Source organism: Prinia subflava, chromosome 1 (assembly GCF_021018805.1).
Source record: "Prinia subflava isolate CZ2003 ecotype Zambia chromosome 1, Cam_Psub_1.2, whole genome shotgun sequence".
In the NCBI taxonomy this organism is placed as follows: domain Eukaryota; kingdom Metazoa; phylum Chordata; class Aves; order Passeriformes; family Cisticolidae; genus Prinia; species Prinia subflava.
In genome coordinates, this window is record NC_086247.1 from 50,732,046 (window position 1) to 50,750,619 (window position 18,574).

The 18,574-nt window shown below is 40.1% G+C and overlaps 1 protein-coding gene across 2 annotated transcripts in view; it reads left to right on the forward strand.

Moving 5' to 3' along the window:
• The first annotated feature begins 6,034 nt into the window (after positions 1 to 6,034).
• ARHGAP28 (Rho GTPase activating protein 28) overlaps positions 6,035 to 18,574 on the forward strand; it is a 77,700-nt gene continuing 65,160 nt past the window's right edge. Inside the window, exon 1 of one of the 2 annotated variants that reach the window (XM_063396217.1) lies at positions 6,035 to 7,735. In XM_063396217.1, coding sequence (XP_063252287.1) covers positions 7,608 to 7,735 — 128 coding nt within the window. In that variant the 5' untranslated portion in view covers positions 6,035 to 7,607. The remainder of the gene's footprint in view (positions 7,736 to 18,574) is intronic. The other variant, XM_063396207.1, reaches the window with a different exon arrangement.

Below are 18,574 nucleotides of genomic sequence, written 5' to 3' on the forward strand. Positions count from 1 at the left end.
ATGATGGCAAGCACCACCCTAGGATGAATCCCATCTGATCCCATAGATCTGTGAGCATCTTAGTGGCACAGCAGGTCCCTAACTACCTCCTTCTGGATTTCAGGCGATCCATTCTGCTCCCCATCCCTGTCTACCAGCTCAGGAGGCCAGCTGCCCTGGGAATAACCTGTCTTACTGTAGAACAATGAGGCAAAGAAGGCTTTAACTACTTCAGTTGTTTCCTCATCTTTGGTAACTATATTCCCCCCACATACAACAAAGAATAGAGATTTTCATTACACTTCCTTTTTTAAATTAATTTTTGCATTTATAAAAACATTTTTTATTATCCTTTACGTAAGTGGTCAGATTCAGTTCTGAGATTTTGAGTCTTATTTTCTTTCTGCATGACTTAATTACATCCTTAAACATTTCCTGAGTTACCTGCCACTTTTTCCAAACATGATACATCCTCTTTTTCTCCCTGAGTTCTTGTGAAAAGCTCCCTGCTTCACCAGGTCAGTCTTCTTTCCTGCCAGCTGATGTTTCAATGTCTCTATTCCTAAAACACAGAGTGTTCATAGATGGGTTTATGAAACGTGCCTTTTCCACAGGGATCTTTAAGTCAGTAATGCTATAAAGTGAATGCATACCTTTGATAATATGATTTCAAAATGAAATTATATTTATATTAATAATGGTGCCATCCAGTGCTTGTTTGCTGCATATTAAATTTATTTAGATATATTTAGTCTGTTTTATTTTAAATTTGAAAGCATCCTCTTCCTACTGTTCATAAATTATACAATTAGGATTTAAATTTGTAACGAAGTTTCAAGTAAATTATAGAATTAAATTTACTTATAGAGATTTTAACTGGGTTTATTTGTGCTTCCTCTTACTGAAAATCTTTAGAGCTGCTGTAAATTAACATACATCAATTCACTTTTGGAGCAGATCTAAATTTGAAGTTACCAATTTATAAAAATGTCTCTATCAAAAAAGAAAAATCCCTTTTGAATCTAACTCACTTCATTCTGCAATAACCTACCCAACACAGGTATTGCAGGGAAGTTCTGAAATATCATGCCTGCATGACCAATACAAGAACAAAATTTCCTCTGACAACGTTAATAACTATTTCTGTGATGATATGGCAGTACTATGAAGAAATTAGCAGATAAGAAGAGTACTTTCTTCATTTTTGCATAGCAAAGGCAATAGTAAATTTAGTAACTTCAGGAATTCAAGTCATCAAGCCACAAAATGTGAAAGCAGGATGAAGAGGTAAGCTATGTGGTTTTGAAATACTTCAATACTTTGAATATTCTCCTTTAGATGGGAAGGAGAATTTGAGGATGCAGATGTTGAAAATCCAGTTAACAGTGCTCTTAGTGCTAATAGTGCTCTGTAGTTTTATAAAACACAGCTCTTGATTTTAAAAAGGAGTAGAATGCAGTCAAAACAAGATAGCTGATACTGACGTGTCTGGCTATGTGCCCGATGAACATTAGTGGTTCCTGTTAACACCTTTCTACCTTGCCTCATCAAGTTTCACATATATCCCTCAGAACACAGCTCAAAGAACAGTTTCATTAACAGAGCAGTCCTCTGGTAAATATATAGCTCAGTACAGCTTTTAAATACACCACCAGAGCTGTGGTTTACTGCTACTGCGTGGGAAACAGGCTCAGTTATGAAATGGCAAAATGGAAAAATCATTGGCAGGGTTATGGGGAAATACCCACTGTACTTTACATAAAGTCATCCCAAGAAAATGTTGTAGTTTCGGGGTTAAAAATGTTATAAAAAAGCTGAATGTGAAGTCATTTAAGACTGTAAAAAGAAAGGGGCAACAGTCTTTTTCTTGTGTTCAGATATACTACCAAAGTGCTGCCATAAGGGCAAAGGTAGATTCACAAATTATTACTAAATTCAGAAATTGCATTTGTCATTTGTAGCCTTAAAAAAAAGAAAAAGAATGCCTTTCTTAAATGTTAAAACAGGGTTTAAAGTTGGAGGGTGGGGAAGTGTAATGTGACTATACACACATGTCCTTAACAAATACATAAATACATGTACACACAGCTTCTTATGAGTTTGACTGTCCCCTGAAAAACAGTGCTTTTTGAAATAATAAAATTGTAAATCTTTGGTTGGCCTTTTATACAAAAAAACTATCTTCCTATTTCATTTTTCATTACTAACCTGTTTGTATGATGTGTCATCTATAAATATGTATAAATAGGTATCATCTGAATATGAGGACTCAGTTTCCATGTATCAAATTCAAATATGTAACACAATTCTGCTCTTTCAGAGGTATCAGGACATAGACACGTGCTGAAAATGCTCACTGCTATTTATCCATGACCACTTTTCCCCTTCCATGCTGCAGAAACCAATTCCCATTTTCAGCTTGTGCTCAGAGGAACATTTCAAAGAAGCAACCAGCCTCTCCCAGTGCAACTTTTCTTAACTTAACCACGTTACCACTCCTTCATGTAATTTTAACTTACTGCCTCAGAACAAAAAAATACAGACCACAGCATTCAGCTGTGGATGTCAGCTGTCCCAGATGAAGTGGTTAGATCAACATGTCATGAAGGAGTATAAGCCTCCGTGGATGAATGAAAGGATATGAGCTTTTTCTCAAAGTAAACCTCCAGAAAGCCCTATTATGGCAGAGAGATTAAGGAAGTTTCCTTTTCTGAACATAACTAACATGGGAATAATATATGGGTAGTTTCATCTGGGCTAAAGAGAAACAACTTTACAGCTCCTAGAAAATAAATGAGGGTCATTGTTAAGCAAGAAACTACACAAAGTTGCCTAAAGAATTTTTTTCCATGCTTTAGTGTCTTTTTTAGGGTAAAAGAATCCACAGTAAATCAATTTAAAAAAAGGACCATGTTAAAATTCACCCAAATGTGATATATATTTAAATTGAGTCTGGAACTGAAAAATGTAAGGCTATATTTAACAGAGATGAATGTTTTGTTTCATACTTTAATTACAAACCTTTGCAAAACCACCAGTTGCCACAATACCCAATTTCTATTCTCTTTGCTTAAATAGCCTTGTTAATTAACATGCTTTTAAAGGACAAGTAACAGTTTTCTCTGTTGTTTCTGTTCACAGTTGGAAAAGACAAAGCAGAAAACAGCTTTTTTCTCTTTTTTTTTTTTTTATTTTTTGATTTATGACTTTTTCAGTGTTATAAAAGCAGTGGGTCTCACCCATGCCTTCACATTCCCAGATGCCCACAACATGGCATACAAACACCTCCCCTTTATAGTAGAAAAAAGGACTCTAATCCTTCCAGCATCACCAGAATATAAGGTTCAGAGGCTAAACCAAGATTAAAAACTGTCCTTCATGACACATAAAATTATCTGAACAGAAATAGACTTCAAGACACAGTGAAAATTCTCCTGACACAAAGTCAGCTTCTTCTCAGACTCTCTTCACTTATTTCATGTGAATTGGTACTGACCAATAGAGGATGCACCCACCCCTGCCCCTGGCTTTTACGCAATGTTGTGTCACTGCTTGTTCTCAGACTGTCCAGGAGCTTTTTGCTGACACCAACTCTTTGTGTGATGAGGCTTTCTGCACCCCACCCCTCAAATATAGTTTCACTCGTATGAAAAATTAGAGAGAAGTAAGATATACCCTCCCCCAACAAAAAAAAAAGAAAAATACAGAGGTTCTGGTTCTGGTTACTTTCACACAGACAGATACAAAATTTATTGCAAGAGGGATGCAGAAATTTAGACACAGTGCTGGGATGACATTTTTCTATGCATTACTCTACTCATTTTCCCTTGATTTAATCAGTGAAAAATGCTAGGCTTTACACAGCTTCCTTAGAAAACTTAATCTAACCCAAGCTGAAATTAAACTGATCCAAAATTAACTTCAGAGTTTTGCTAATTTTTATTCTAACTTTGTCCTGAGTAATTTAAGCTGGAAATGAGTAATGAAATTCAATACGCAGAGATTTTTGTATGATTTGTAATTCAACAGGGAATCTTCCACTTTCCAGGACTCTGTGGGTCTACTCTTAAAATATAATGGTGAATGCTCCCACCATATCAGGACAAGAACCCTTAGCTGACAAATCCCATTCCTTTAAGTAACAACACCCTCTTGAACTTGACCAGAAAAGGCTGCTTAAACTCTGTTTGAAAATATTATAGTTCCTTTCCAAGCAACAGACATTAAATGTGCTATGTAAAGGTTGCCCGTCATCTTGCCACCAAAATGGTTATTAATTAATTCAATGTAAATAAAAAATTGGTATTAATAACAATGACAGTTTCTTTTTCATTACAGTAAACTTGAACTAGTGACTTTCTGTGTGTTTATATTTCTTGTATATGGCTCTCACAGATATTCTTCGACAGAGGAGCTGAACTCTTGATCATACAAGTATACAGCCACAAACATATTTCTGAAGCAACAGGTCAGTAAAGATTTCTCACTCCTAGTTCTCCAAGTCCAGTTCCACTAATCCTTATACATATTTTTATTAATTATTTTGCCAAATGTGTGAAAGTGCACTCCCCTTAACGCAAGCACAACACAAAATTTGAAAGCACAAGCCCCTTGAGTACAAAATCCAAGACATCTGCTCATGGAATCCTGGGCCACAGACTCCCCACAGACTCTTCTCTTGCTGCACCTTCACTTTACTGCTTGCCACCAAAAGCATCCTCACCATATTTTTTTCTCCCTGAAGTGGTATTTTCATAGTATTTGAAAAGTCTAGAAAGATCTACTATACTATACTCTGAAAAAACTCTCACAGTCCTGAGTACTTTGCAATCTACTATTCAAGAAAATCTTGCAGAAACACAAACATGTTTGATTAAAATATTTTCCTACTTGCTTCTTTATAAACCAGGACAATAACTTCTCCATTGGGAACAGAACTGCACAGATAAAACTGAAGAGGAGTCCAGCTCATGTTGTCTTGTACACTTTTCTTATGGCAGTATCAGTAGCCCAGCCAAAACTCTGTTTAAAGGCTGATGTCTATGTCTAGTTGATTCAGCATATTTTGGGGGTTTCAACAATATGCAGATGTCTAACCCCAAGAGCCATTAGGCATATAAACATTTTTAGCTCCTGGCTTGATATATGTCTTTTGGCTGATTAGTTTTCAAAATATCTACTTGTATTTGTGCCAAATAGTCTGCCATTTCCATACAAGCCTCCAGTTTGTGCACCAGCACTTTATAAATCTCCAAATAAAATCTTCCATGTTTATTTTTCTTACAGACAAAATCCCATTTAATAAGTGTGGGCCTCCTTTATTTATATGTATTTTTCTATTGAGATGGTATCTGTATACTTTCTAAGTAATTTTGGTGTTTGAGGGTTTTTATTATGGAAAAGAAAATCAAAATAATACTAAAAATATATTGCATTTCTACTGTGGGCTTTGTCTACACATAGCTTAAAGCACATAATCATCACCTTTGGGCTGATGGTACTGCAAAAACACTAGTGTTATGATAGAAAGGAGGGAAAAAAGGCTTTCCTGGAGTTAAGCCAGTATTTTGTCAGCACCCTGATCTAAAGGACACCCACTCCCTTTTTGATGGTGTTTGGTTCCTTCCACTATGTATGCTTTTTCAGGTGTTTAATTTCTTGAAGCAAATTGTGAAGAACATCCTTAAAGGGTGTCAGCAAACATTTTATAACATATATTTATCAATTTTTTGCTCTCAAATCCTGTTTGACATATACATTTTGGCTGATTATTATTCAAAATATCTGTTTGCGTTTGTGCCAAATATAAATTTCTATTAACAATGTACTCCCCCTCATCAGAGAAGGGGATTTGTCACCTTCTTGTCCAGGAAGGAAAATGTCAAACCAGGATAAGACTGAATACCCCAGTAATCACAGAACACTGGTCACTGCATTCACCCCAGCCACCACTGGTGGCACCATGGCATATGGTCCCAGTGTCGTGGATAGTAAGTGGTGCTTTCAGAGATAGCTCAGAGCCTTCTCCTTCATTTCTGTCATCTGTACGTGGCTACACAGAGCCTGCCAGAAGGCCTCCATGCTGCCGTGTAAGCAGCCCTGATTTTATCCTGGGCAACCCGGCCTTAAAATATTTAATCCAGGATATCTTAACAGCATAGCAGCCTTAGAGGCTCTGTACATTCAAATATTTATGCTTCCTGGGTGAGTCTGGCAAGAAGTACTGCCAAGTATACCTTTATCAGTGTCCCATGCAGGTTAATGTAAAATTATCTTGGGCACTGCCTACATGAGTCGCAGCAACGTGTTTGACCGAAACCACAGTGTCCCTCCAGGCAGCATACCCAGTTCAGGGGGAAGGTGGAGGTGAAAAGATCATTTTATGGTTCAAGACCTGAGCTACTTCACCAGCTGGAGAGACTGACAGTGTAATGTAGCACTGCATAGTAGTGCTGGAGAGAGCACCCGCACTCAAGGGAGATGTAGAAGAGGAGACCAACAAGCATTTTGTAGAGAACCTGCGCTCAGGATGCACTGGCAGCTGTGACAAAGGTGCGGGAGGCTGGCCTTTCACATCTGTGCTCACAAGGTGCTCAGAGACCTGTGGCCCAGTGAGTAAAATTAGGGACATCCTTCATGTGATTTCATAGGCAGGACAGTAGTTTTCAGGAACCGCCATTTATTAGAAACTTTTCTTTAAAAAAAAAAAAAAAGAAACCCAAACACTGAAGAAGTGGGAGAGGAAAATAAAGGGATGTGTAAACTTTCTCACTTGGTCCTATAGAGTTTTCTCCGAGTATTATTCCAGAAGTGGACCCTGATTATTTTTCTTGATTGTCCCCTCTTGAGTGAAAAGCACTTAATTAAAATACAGAGATCAAGTTAACTCTTGAAAAAATATCAAGCATCTTGGTGTGTATTTATTTACAGGATTGCTCCAGATTACCACACACTGTTGCAAAAATAATTCACTCATTTTCCATTGCCTTTTAATTATGTACACAGCCATATCAGGCAAAAGGAAAGTTTAATCTGTTTTCAGGGGACAGCAAGTGCAGTTCCCTGCCACAGAAATGACCCAGCTTGTAGGAAATCGCAGCTCCTGCTGCTTGGCCATTCAAAGGGAGCAGAGCCCACTCGGTTTCTGCAGCCCTGCTCCATGTCCTGTGTTTGAGTAGCGCTCTCCCCTCGGGATAACCAGCAGAGCGTTTCACTTAGACAAGACTAATTCGGGAGCAGGAGGAGTAGTACGGATTTGCTGTTAAAAGGAAACAACAACAACCAAAAAAAAAAAAAAAAAAAAAAAAAAAAAAAAGGAAGTAGAGAACTATTCGGGGAAGAAGTGTTCGGGGAGGAAGTGTTCGGTGCACACTTATCTCAGGTTTCTCGTTTCCTAGGAACGTAGTAACTTCCCCGTGGGTTGTTTTGTGGGCGGTGTTTTTGAATATATGCTAATTCAGCTCGGCTGACAGGGAGAGGAGCCGTGTCTCGGTGCCACACTCTCCTGACAGCCGGCAGCGGCTGCCGCCGAGCCAGGCCATGGCCCGGTGCTGGTGACAGGGCCACTCGCCGCCCTCCCGCCGGGCCGCTTGTGCCGCCAGCAGCGGGGCCGGCATGTGCCTGTGACCATGGAGATGAAGGACTCGGGCAGCGTGGTGCTGACAGCCTACCATCCCCACAGCCCGGCCGCCAGGATCCCGGGCATGGAGCAGAGCTTTGTGCAGGATATCCCGCCCAGCCATTCGCCCGGCAGCAGGTAAAGCCCGAGGGGCGCGGAGCGGAGCCGTGCGCCGGTGTCCCGCCCGTGTGGGACGCGTGTTGTGCCGGCCGTGTGTCAGCCCGAGGGCTCGGACACCCCGGGCGCTTCGCTCCCGCACATTCCCGGTCTGCGCCGGGGAAGTGATTCAGCCCAGGGGTGCTGGTTGCGAGGAGGGAAACTCGAGTGAGTATTTTAGATCTTGTACGTCGACAGATCCGACCAGTTTCCTGCCCAGGATACTCAACAAGACAATCCCTGCAGAAAACAGGCACGTGAATCGGGCTTCTGCTCAGGTCGCTTAGGACTGTACTGCCAAACAGTGAGGTGGCGGGACTGGCTGAGCTTGGCGCTCGGAAAGTTTATGCTGGCTTTGGTTTAGAGGATTATTTAATTCCTTCTCCGTTCGCTCGCCAGGTCAGAACCAATCCTTGCGCCTTTCTCTGTGAAACCGAGGTAGCTGCTTTGCTTTGCACACCCACGTACACACAATGGGAGAATGCGTCTTTAAAGACTTAGTCTAAATATGAAAATTCCTTTCTGTTGCAGGAAACGAAGTATTGTCTTAATTAATGCACTCGCGTGTATGTTTACCTTCCTGCCTTGTGAGAGGGCATGTATTTGAACAGTTCAAAAACAAGCGGTTTGAGCAGTTTTGCTGTTTTAGAAAAATCTGATATTTCCCCTAAACATACATATCTGAGCTTTGCAATTTTCTCCAAAAGAAGTAGTATAAAAGTTCATACTGTAAAAAGTTGAAGAAAGTAGGAAATCTTGCATTATGGTTTGACTGAAAAATAAGAACTAAAGTCGAAGGAAATAGCAGATTACATTATCCCAATGAATTAAATCTGTGTCTTCTCCTAATAAAAATAATGATATTTACTTCATATTGTTTATTTATAGCCGAATAGCTATTTTGTTTTCAATGTCATTATTTAGATTAGCTGCATCTTCCTGTTCTTTGTGTGTTTCCTTGGCTGTCTCATAAAGATAGCTCCTTTGTTCTGGTAAACTGCTATTTGAAAGCACTACCAAAATACACAATTACAAGTTGAGAAAAGAAACGGCGTCTGGGCTTTTAGACGCAGTAAGAATGGCATTTGGTACTCAAAACAGAGAGCAGTGGTTTGGCATTGGGTTACAGGGAGGCATGTGGTTTTTTCTTTTTGCTCTTTCCTTAGGAAGAGCACTAACTCAATCACCCTTTAAGTTTGTGAGCAACAGAGATGTGGTGTTTTGCTGTTTTTCTTGTAGGTGTGCTGATTGTTTTAAATTGAAACTTAATCTTGTCGTGTATGAGGGTTTAAATCACACACATAAATCACATGCATATCACCTACAAAAAGCAGAACTGCCAATTACAGTTCCTGAAAGAAAAAAACTAAAGCGGATCCTGTCATTTTGATGAGGAACATATTTTGGAAGCTCCTGCTACAAGGCAAAGCCATGTGTCTCTCTCTATGTCTGCATATCCATAAGATTTTGGTGCTGTCTCCCCTTTCTTGTCCTCACTTTCACACAGCTGTCTAATAGCAGTAGCCCAGTTCTGCCATATGGGCAGTCAGTGGCTGTCTGAGTTTCCAAAGCCTGTTCAAGAGAGAGGGATTTTATTAACCCAGCATGAAGTCCTGTGGAATGCAAAACCCATGAAGGCAAATGCACTGAGTGTTTTAGCAAATGGTAAAATAGTCTCTGGTTTAATCCCTACTTCATCTTCTAAGAACTCTTTCCTGGACTACATTTTCTGTATAGTTTCCTCTGCCGCCATCCTAATGCAAGAGGTTTTATTATAGAGTCTGTCTGGTGTTCCTTGATCCCTAGGGCATCTACCCACACTATGGCATTTTACCTCCTTAACTCTTCAGGAAAATGATTCAAAAAAGCATGAAGAGAGCAGAGGTCTGACCCATTTCTTGTTTGATAACAAAAACAGTTGGGACTCAGAACCTGAATTTCCTCTGAAGTCATCTGCTTAAGTTACATGTAGCTCTAATGCAGTCTGTACTTGAGATGTTTATCCATGAGAATAGAATCTGCCTTGGATATTAGCCTTTGATTTGATAAACTGCTGACCAGTTCTCTCTCAGCTTAGGAATCAAGATACTTCCATTTTCCTTCTTCTCCTCATAACATTTTGCTTGCTTTAAGTGATGCACTCTTTATATTAGAATAGTTCCACTAACCAGAGTCAGGCTTGGAGGTGTCTTCCAGCTGTTTTCTCTTGCAAAAACTTTCACTTTTGAAACCTCTTACTCAGAGTTTTCTCACAAAAAGTGGAACCTAATGCAGCCTCAGCCAGCATTTACCTGCACCACTTCCCACCATTTAAAAAGACACTGATAAAAAAAGAAGGAAAGATTTAAGTAACCATCATGAGCCCCTAAACAAGTGCATAATCTTAAACACTCTTGACAATCCAGACACACAGCTGAAGAGCCTATGTACATAAAATGTTACACTAACAGATGCATCAGACCCCTTGGATTCATATTCACACACAACTCTCACAGGGCCAGCCAGGCTGGCATCCTGTGTGCTTTTCTAAAACACAATGCCAGCATCAGGGTCAGCATCAAGTACAGCAGCTGCAAGTATTTCCATTCCTAAGCCCAGTGGGTATGAAGCCCATCATAACTTAGGGGATAGTAGCTGGTGGGCTGTAAGGAGAACAGGAGAAAATTTGCTTTAATTGCTTTGAATGGAGGGTGCATCAGTGTGCAGTGAAGGATGGAGAATTCATAAAAGTAATGAGGAGTGTGGGGTGAAAGTTTGACTGCATAGTGATGCCATCACCAGTTTGCAAAGGAGAATTCTAGCTTCCAAATGTAGTGTTGTATAACATCAATAAAGTGGTTAAGAAAAGGAACCACAGATTCCACCCGCCCTCCAGAGCAAGAGTTCACCAGGGGGACTAAAGACAGTGATACTTAAATATCTTTGCTTCAGTTACCCATATAGTTCAATTACATCTTTCTCCATTTATTACATCTTGCAAACTAACTTAACCAGTTCTATACATGGGCTGGGGTGAGTGCTGAAAACTGCACTGTTGAGTTTCCTAGAGCTCCAGGAGAATTCTCCAGACAAAGCTTCCTTTAGTTCTGCTAATGTAACTAGCAAGTTCATTTTCCATTTTTCTCATGGGATATTAAGGTCTCTTTCCTTAGCTTGCCATCTGCTTTTATGTGCATTTTATAAGCATTTATAGTACTCCAATTTTTTTTTTTAATTTTTTTTTAATTGCTTGTGAGAATGAGATGTTGAGCACATCTCTGTTTTGTTTGCTTGGCAGTCAGGCTAGCTCTACGGCATATGAGTATAGTGGGAAAGATTCCTGTTCTTGTGGCAACCCCATCACTCCCTTTTAATCCTGTTTATTAGAAAACAGAAGTACCAGCACCAAAGAACCCAGACTATCACACTATCCCTGTCAATACAGATCCTGTCCCAGTGCAAAGGTAACAGTGCTGATTTATGTTACATAATGGTCAACTTTGACTTCCTCATTTCCAAGAATGAAGGACTTTGCAGTTGTGCACAAGTACTGCTCCTGGATCATACAGAGGAAAAGTGGGGCCATGGCCATATGTCTTTCACACATCCCCTTTTTATCCTGTTAGGAGTAGCTAGGAGGAGTTATTCCTGTGCTCAAAGGAAACAGGCATGACCTCTATGCCAAATGGCCAGTGAGCTCTCTAAGGTAATTATGCAATTAGGGGAAGACAAAGCATTCCTAAGTGAGTCATGCTCCAGCTTTCCTTGACTCCAGTGTGGTAATTAGTGTGTTCCTCTGTTTGCTACCAGCACATCTACCAGCAAAGAACCCATACTGCACTGCAAATCACAGCATTTTCACTGCAATGAGTGGCTGTCACTTACGTGTGCATGAAATGAGAATTAGGGGAAAGAAAAAGCACGTTCATAGGGTTTGTTCTTGCAGAATGGGGTGAGAGCAGCTTTTAAAGTGCACATTAAGCTTTTAATACCTGGAGTGGCCTTTTCAATCAATAATCATGCAAAGAGCAGCATATATACTACCAACCCTGGGAGCTTCCTACATAGGTAAAGGACAAAGTAGATGTCAGCACTATTGATCAGCACAGCCAAGAGCCCTTTCTTACCTTCTTCCCCAGTCAACTGAAAGTCTGATACTTCCAGTTGTTTCAGAGAAGTGCCTTCCCAGTCTCCTTGCATTCATTCAGCATTCAGCATTCATGTTTCCCTCCTTCTACTCATCCTAAGTGGGGTGACTTTCAGGCAGACATCACTAAAGAGTCAGAAAAGAACAGGACTGTTTTCTATATTGGTTGAAAATACCATGTGGATTGAGTTACCTGCTGGCAACTTCCAGGATCCCTGCTCTCCAAATCTAGGGCTTGCAGATTTGGAGCTGATAGTCAAGTCATTGCACTGGACAAGCATGACACCAGATTGTTTTGCAGGATTCATTGCTCCTTGCAAGCCCCAAGATACTACAGATATATGTCAAGGTGAGGTAAAGTGTCCTGAAATAATTCCCTGGAAGAAATACAATCAAAATTTGTCTTGTGACAGGAGGAGCTATGTGAACAGTTCAGTTTTCCCAATAGAAGCAGATTTTATCACACTGAAGTAAGGTCTGTGTGCCCCGAGGCCAGGTGATCTGGGTTGGATTTCTGTCAGTGCTGATTGAGCAGCTCCCCTGCTCAGTTGTATACAATTGATGTCAAGAATGTCTTCTTGGTAAGGCAGGATAAACAACCTTAACTATTTTGGATGTTTATCTCACTCTATCATAAACTTCCCCAGAAGACAAAAATAAAAATCTGGCTCCTTTTCCACAGTAAATCTTGATGTGACTTGGGCCTTTTGCTGTAACTTGGACTCCAAAGCTATGAATTTAAAATTTTAAAATGTACTAAATGTGGTAAAGAAAATCCCACAAATCAGTAGCCTAGGAGAAAACAGCATTAGCATCAGCTGGGCAAAAAAATAAATTTTGTGTAAAAAAATAACCCTTGTTACAACTTATAGAAGCTTTCTAAAATATGATTTTTAAAGTATATTTTTATAGATGCTAAGAATGATAATTCTTAATAAAATATTTACCAGGAGGATGCATGTAAATAAGTCAGACAATAGTAGACACACTTATCCCGTAGATTTTAGAAATACTTACAGCACGTCCTCTGGGAGCCAAACTGAGGAATGTAGTGTTTATAGCCAGCTCCTCATGTTATGGTTGAAACTAGAGTTGGCTTCTCTGGTTTCTTTTAGTTTGGTGCTCCTGCTGCTCTCCCTGGTACCTCCATATGTAGAGCTAATGAAAAACATCTGGCACTGTCTCTTTGATCATTTTGTTTGGTTGAGCATTTAGCCAGCTGCCCCATTCATTTTTAACTAAGTCACTTATCTCTGATTACATGAGGGTTGGAGCTGCCTGCAGAAAAAAGGGTAGGACCTGGGAGCCCTGAGTTCCCTACACAGACATGTTCAGATTGCATCTGGCAGCCTGACATCACTGGCATAACAAACTGCTAGGAATCCACAACCTTACTGTTACTTTTGCACAGGCGATCATAATAATTCTGTGCAAATGTGTGGAAAATGTGCAGAGGTGGCAACTGCAAGACACGACTGTGGAGTACTAGTAAAAGTACTTAGCTAGAAAAGGATCTGAAAAGCACCTGGTTAGTGCTGTACAAATACAGAATCATATCGTGAAATAGTGTGGGGTATTCACAGCAAACAGTCAAGCTAACATCCTGGATTTCAGCTAACCACAGCTAACCACGGCTAACCACGGTAGAGCAGCCATTTGGCCCTCTGCGATGCTCATCTCCAGCTGGCCAGGCAGCACGGCAGAGCCAGCCCAGCTGGCAGCACATCTGCCAGAGGGGCAGGACTGTGCTCTTTGCAGCCTTCAGGTACCATGGTGGTGGGTGCATTCAAAGAGCACAAGAGAGGTACCCAGAGAATAATGCCCAGAGTCCCATCCCAAGATGGTGACTGAAGTGAGGCATCCTACCTAGCATTTTGGGCCTCCTTTTCCTGCCTCCTGCCTTCTCTCTCAGTGGAAATTGACTCATACCACCCTGCTCTTCCAAGTACTAAGGACTCAGAACAGGGAGACAAAAAAGATACAAGGGGGTGGGACAAAGAGGGGAGCAAAGGAGGACAGGAGAAGGACCGCATTCCTAGGTGTATTGTTACCTGATTCACATCCTTGTGTGCAAATAAAAGGATCTGGAGTCAGAAAAGAAATAACTCATAAATGTTGTTTTGTGGTGGGGAAATTTACAGCTGGACTTCAAGTCCCACCAGACACATGGGGTTTGGAATGGCATTTAAGCAGTGATTTTGAAGTCAAAACATGAAATGGTTTAAAAGACAGGTTGTTTGAAAAAGTGCGCTATTACCCTGAAGGGCTATTTCAGCAGAGATCAGCAGAAGTGCTTGAGTTGGCATCCCTTGTAATTAATGCAAGGAAAAGATTGATGATCTGTGAGGGATCCCTCATTTCTGTAATTCATTTTTTCCCCTGCCATATCTTAACTTTCCAAACACTGTCAGAGTCTCTGAGGAGAGTGGAATAAACACTGGAGCAGGAAGCCTTTTATCAGCTTGTTCGTTTAAAGGCAGTTATGTTGTCTTATTTAGGATGCTACGTGTAATTCTCGGCTACTGTAAGTCTGTGGGATTTTCAGATGCGTAAAATCATCCAGTTTGGGATGGACATTTGTTGGATGCTTAGGCAGAAGGTGGCTGAATGGAGATACAGAAATCTCTCCTACTAAATGTTGCTGTTAATGAATTTCCACCTGAGGACTACACAACTTTTTAAAATCTCTTTGTGCAGAAGTCCTCTGAGCAGATAATGAGCAAGATAATGACTGGAAGGCTTTTTATGGAAGGTAGAAGAGCCCAACCAGAGAGAGACAGAGGAGAATAAGTATATATGGAGAACAAGTATCAGATACAGAAGTCCAGCTGTGTTGACATCATTTAGCAGATGAAAGACAAGTAAAGCAAGAGTCAAGCCAGGGAACTGTGTTTTAAACACCTGTGCATGAAACCTCAGGACATCAGCCATCAGGTTACTCTCACAATTTGCTACCAGAGATGGAAGAAGCTCTAGAGCTGCAAGTCTTCATATTTCACTGGAGCTAATAAAAAAACCCCCTAGCTTTCAAATGGTCAGACTTGGGAAGGGCATAATAAATGTATAAAGGCCTGAATTAGACTCATGGAATAGTAGTTTCTCTGCTAACTACACCCCTGCAGAGTCTGCAGATAGCCAGACTCTGAGTTAATCAATTCAAAATATAGGTATGGCAGTGGAGAGCCTCCCCACCATCAGTTTCTCTTTCTCTAGGTAATAAAACTGAGAACAAAATATCATCCAACCTTGTTTTCTGGCCCAGTGATTATCATACCTAATGGTCAAGATGGAATTTAGAAGTGAAAATGACAGATCCTTTTTAAGATTAACCTTAGTGTAAGAGCAGGAAGTGGATAGTTGTAGCATTCAAGCTGATATGAATTAGTCCCTTCTTTCATTCTCATTTAATAAAGCATCAATAATAAATCATGCACTGAAACATCAAGTGGGATGTGAGTCTTGTTTATACATATGGACTGAGTTAATGGACACTTGGGTATAGTAATAGAGTTTTTACCTCTGAATTTTGTGGAAATGGAATTAAGTCATCAGAACTCACATCTTTTTGTCAATAATTCTGCTTACAAGGCATGATCTGATTATGCTATCTCCTGTCTCAAGTCAGGCTGACTTCTTTACTAGTATTCTTGCAGAATAGGGCATCTGTATGAAGATAATTAAAACAAAAGAATGACTAGGCCTGTCTTCTTTTTTGCAATACTTCCCTCTGTTACTCAAATATTTTGAAAACTTGAGTTCTAAATATTTTAGAATGATTATAAAAGAGGTGATTATAAAGTTTTCGCTGTAAATACAGGTGAAACATGGAGCACGGGGGCCTAGGGTATTCTCCAAAGATGTTTTTCAGCTGTCCCTGGCCATTTCTGGGCCAGATGGTGCCCATGTCATGCATGTGCAAGGAAGTGAACAGAAACAGTGAGTTTATCGTGATGAACAGAGACAAGGGAAGCCTTTGTACACAAGCTGCAGCATGATTTTAAATTTCAAGTGCTCACTTTTGGGGAGAGGGTGGGAAGAACGAAGCCAGGACAGCAAAAGCTAAGCAAAGGAAAGACGTCTTTTAAGTACATGGGAATCGTTTGTCACCTGCTGAAACAGTAGTATCTGCCTCATATAAAGTCCTTCTTACATCTTCCATTTAGAGGATGCATTTCACTGTAAGACCCTGTGATCTGCTGCAGTCCTTTGATGCTGCCTTGTTTGCTTGCTTTCTTCCCTCCTTCCTTCTTTCAATTAGCAAAAGCTATTAACCTATGACAATTTAACATTACTGGTAATGTAAATTGTCTGGAAGCATTATTTATTCTCATTTACCTGTGTGTGTAGAATATGTGCAAGCCCATAGATGGAGCATGAAGTTTATGGTTATCCACATGTCACTGACAATTCACAGAGTATATGGCAAACATTAGAATTACTTGTCCCACGAGTCAAATATTAACTGGAATTTTCTTCAAGCATATTTATTCAAACCATCTGTTGCCTCTGACAAAGAGTAGCTATTAAAAATAAACAAACAAGAGAACCTATGTCAATTTTTGAAGAGCCTTCTTCATCATACAGGACCTCCATGTTCTGTGTTTAGGAAGCACACCATGTATTTTGGGGAGAGACATTGATTCTGCAGCTATTTTGTGTGGTCAAAATGCATTTCATCCTTAATGAACTCCATCTCTTATGCTTTTTTAACTACTAAATTTGTTTCACAAGATTTAGCTAACCCTGGCCTGAAGTTAACTGTGCCACACTCAGCAATGCAGTAAGATCATGTAAGCCAATGTAAGCTTGCTTCAGTCTACACTGAACACAAGTAAATCTGCAGTTAATTGCCTTAGATGTCATGCAACAATGAATCGCTAGTTTTAAGTAATCACCCGTTTGTGCACGGAGTTTATTGTCATAGGATGTCCTTGGAGGCTCATTTTCTCTTTCCAGGTTCAAACATGGGGTGGGATATTCATGGAGAACAAGGATGTCTAACTCAAGAATTAACACTTAGTGCTATCAAGAATTCTAAAAATACAGTTAAATTGTAATTTTCAGAGGTAACCTTCTCCTCCTTACATGGAACTTTCTGAAGTAAGAAAGATATGTACCGCTTTTTTATTTCACAGCATTTTTTTGCCCTTGGACACAGGACATTGGAATTTGTGTACTGTCAGTATTTAAGTCCAGCTGTGATGTCTGTATTCTGCGGAAAAACTGCATTACAGGCAAAAAAGAACCAAATAAAGCAATGAAAAAATGGAAAATGTAAGAGATTCAGTCTGATATCATATGGTTTAACAGCAAGGTAATAAATCCATGGCTTTAGTGGATATCAAGATTACCATGTAATGACTGCACACAGGAATTCAGAACATACTTTCATGGGGTGGCTGCAAGCAAATCTGACCTCCCTCTGCCCATCTCCCTCTGTCCAGGAGCTGTAGGGCCACATTAGCACAGAGTTTGGCCCAAGCCAAAAATGAGCCGTGGTGACGCACTGCCTCAGCTGCAGGCTTCTGGTCCTGGGGAGCCCGTGTCCACCCACTGACACGACTGTAGGAAACTTGAAGGCTGGAATTCAAAGTGTTTAAACTAATGCTTCAGGACTGATAAGGAGAAGAAAAAAAAAAAAGGTGTGTGTTTTTCTGAACAGGTCACTCTGCTGATTAATAGGTTAGGCTGGGTATTTTCAGGTTTAGGTACATAAACAGGTATAAAGTTACACTGCATTTTTCTCAAATACACTGCAGCCTGGAGGGGAAGTGTCACCCAACTTGAGCCATAGCAGAATATCTTGTTCTTTTGTGCAAATCAGATTCCTACAAGGGAAAAGCACATGAAAAAGAAGTGCCACTTGTGATGTTCACTTAGAGAAGCTTATTGACTACAATATGAAAGTATTCATCATGAATCCCTGTAGACTCCAGCAGAACAATCAAGAGTACAGCAGGGATCCAGTGCTAGTTCTGATGAATAAATTTAAAGAAGATTTTACATTTTTATTAGGTTAGATTTTTTTTTCCCTTTAGCTTAAGTAATCCATCTGAAGAGTAGAGTTCTGGTTTTCTGGGAGAATAGACCTTAAAAAATCTTTTATTTCTTAAACAAGACTGAGGCCAGTCAGCATCTGAATATCCATTAGAATCTCCTTTGTAATTAAATTTCATCAGCTGGATCAGAAATATGATGATATTCAGAAACTGCACTGAGTCACATTCATACACTGTAAATAAGGTTTATAACCTTTATTCTTGAGCTGTCAGTTCAGCCATTGGTTTCTGAATCATTTCATGGCATTGATCCAGTGCTTCAGTTGTGCTGAAAAAGACATTGACCACTGCAAAAGTGGGTGGAAAAACATCATTCAGCAGTCAGCTGGGTATATCTGCTGAAAGTATGTCTGTAATTTTGTGAAGGAGATGGTGTTACTAAGAACAGATTGGTTTCTGAGACTGCCTTGAACCCAGCCAGCTGTAGTTAAACCCTCAAAGGCTGACAAAGTGCATTCCTAATTATATCAGTGGAGTGGATGGCTAGATTAAGTTACCTCCTTTTAGACTATTGGTGATGAGTTTCCATCACTGGGATAGATTTTATATTTCATACAAACCAAGGGGACCTCAGGCTGTGCAACAATAGGAATGACCCAAATTCTGATATGATACACACCTGGAGGGCTACCCTGA